At 43.0% G+C, this 2,568-nt stretch overlaps 1 protein-coding gene across 1 annotated transcript in view; it reads right to left on the minus strand.

Annotated features, from left to right (window-relative positions):
* HDAC1 (histone deacetylase 1) overlaps positions 1–1,342 on the minus strand; it is an 18,576-nt gene extending 17,234 nt beyond the window's left edge. Inside the window, exon 1 of the mRNA XM_017864805.1 lies at positions 1,204–1,342. Within this exon, the coding sequence (XP_017720294.1) occupies positions 1,204–1,294 (91 nt within the window). The 5' untranslated portion in view covers positions 1,295–1,342. The remainder of the gene's footprint in view (positions 1–1,203) is intronic.
* Positions 1,343–2,568: the final 1,226 nt, after the last annotated feature.

A 2,568-nucleotide genomic window follows, 5' to 3' on the forward strand; every position in this document is an offset into this window, starting at 1 on the left:
AAAAAAAAAAAAAAAAAAAAAAAAAAAAGGAGGGGGGGGAAATAACACCAGAGGGGCTAGGAGACCAAGGATTCAAACTAAGACATGAAAGCTTATTTTCTTACTTTAATAGCAAGCTGCTCCTCTAGTGACAGCCCACTCTGCTGAGAATAGAGCCTGATCCTTGGCCTAAATGGGTTATGGAAACCTCTAAAGCCATCTATAGGAAAGGCATGAATTTGCCTCATCTTGGAGGGAAATAAGACCCTGCAATTCAGAGAGCAAACACCTCACTCACAGCGGCTGGCAGCTCCCGGAGTTGTCGGTAGCAAAGAAGCTTAATGCTTCAAGGAAGGTCTCTGTGGTTCTGTCATCAATGCTACTGTACAGTTATTATTAGTTAAAATAAGTTATAAATAACTTTCTTCTTTGGGAATAAGACTACCTTGTGGTCAGCAGCAATAAACAAGTGCCACATATTTTCTGACACTTCAGTCTAAGCTGTCATAAATTAATCAAAACTTCTTCTGGACAATGCTGTTACACTATATGAAGTCTTAGGTGCTAAGAGATAATTTCTAAAATAACACAAGGGGGAAGTCAGGTATGATAGTTTTGTTCCAAATTTGAATACTTCCCCCCCCCCCCCAGCTAAAATAATTCCCACAATTCCTACAAGCTAAGCATGGCTTCCAAGATGAGACCTGCTCTGAAGTTTCAAGTCCAAGGGGCCAGGGGCGCAATCACCTCATCTCAAAGATTACACCATCTAGAATCTGTCCTGAGTGGCCTCTAAATTCTCAATCAATGCCCACCAAGTTAAAACAGTTACAGTTGGACAGAAATCAGAGATCACATGGCCCAGTCCGCTTTACAAAAATCTGAGGAGAAGTGACTTGCCCAGTCAGCTGAGAGTTAGAGTTAAATTTTACTGTATCTACTGTCTCCCCGTCCCAGGTCAGTGCTTTTTCCACTACAATAATTACAGTACTCTTGGGACAGTGTTGTGAACATAACCAGAAAAAGTACTACCCTCTATCGTTCACAAATCAGGAAACATGAAAAACCCGACTTGAGGGGAAAAAGCACTCTAGCACCTTTAGGAGGTAGGGGAAATCTGGTGTCCACTGAATGGGAGGTGCAATGACAGCAGAGCGGGCTTCTGCAGTGGAAAGTAAGATGCAACTGGGGGCTTGAGAGTGTGGAGGAACAGTATGGACTTACATCTCTGCATCTGCTTGCTGTACTCCGACATGTTATCTGGACGGATGGAGCGCAAGAATTTAATGTAGTCGTCACTATGGTACTTGGTCATCTCCTCAGCATTGGCTTTGTGAGGGCGCTAGAGGGCAGAAGGGAGAAAGCGCAAGTTATTTTTGACCACGGCCAGTCCACTCAATCTAGTTTGAATATTTCTATTTCCTGCGCAGCATGGAGCTAGGTGCTATAAAGAATAAAAAGAAATAACTGATTAGATTCAGGCCTCAAGAGATTTACAAGCTAACTAGGCAAACAAGATTACCACAAGAGACAGAGTATCAGAAGGCCTAGAGTAACTCAAGCTCTGTTGCTTAGGCAAGTTACTATCTCTTGAACCTCCATTTCCTCATTTATTAAACAGGGACAACATGGACCACACAGGGAAGTTAAGAGAATGGGAAGAGGTTGTTAAATCTCTTTGTAAACTGTAAGGCGCTTTACAAAATTATTATTATTATTATTATTATTATACGGAGTCTCACTCTGTTGCCCAGGCTAGAGTCCACTGGGACGATCTTGGCTGACTGCAAGCTCCGCCTTGTATTTTTAGTAGAGACGGAGTTTCACAGTGTTAGCCAGGATGGTCTCGATCTCCTGACCTTGTGATTCGCCTGCCTCGGCCTCCCAAAGTTCTGGGATTACAAGCATGAGCCACTGCGCCAGGCCCTTTTTTTTCTGTTTTCTTTTTCTTTTTTTTTTTTTTGAGGTGGAGTCTCACTCTGTTACCCAGGCTGGAGTGCAATGGCGCGATCTCAGCTCATTGCAAACTTCGCCTCCCGGATTCAAGAGATTCTCCTGCCTCAGCCTCCCGAGTAGTTGATCAGCCTCCTCCGAGCCTACCGTGCTCGGCCTACAAAATTATTACTTTTTATTATTAAATATTATATAAAACTGGCCGGGTGTGGTGGCTCATGCCTGTAATCCCAGCACTTTGGGAGGCTGAGGCGGGCAGATCACCTGAGGTTAGGAGTTCGAGACCAGCCTGACCAATATGATGAAACCTGGTCTCTACAAAAAATACAAAAATTAGCTGGGCGTGGTGACATGCACCTGTAATCCCAACTACTCAGGAGGCTGAGACAGGAAAATCACTTGAACCTAGGAGGTGGAGGTTGCAGCAAGCTGAGATTGCGCCACAGCACTCCATCTTGGGCAACAAGAGCGAAACTCCCTCTCAAAAATAAAAAATTAAAAAAAAATATGTATACATATGTATTATAAAATTATGGACAAAATGGCTCCAAGAGTTCACAAAAAAAGGGTATCTAATGACAACTGAAACAGATGGGAAATCCTTTATAAGTCATCACATCAACAATTTTTATCACA

The sequence above is a fragment of the Rhinopithecus bieti genome, unplaced genomic scaffold (genome assembly GCF_001698545.2).
Source record: "Rhinopithecus bieti isolate Rb0 unplaced genomic scaffold, ASM169854v2 scaffold_80350, whole genome shotgun sequence".
NCBI lineage: Eukaryota > Metazoa > Chordata > Mammalia > Primates > Cercopithecidae > Rhinopithecus > Rhinopithecus bieti.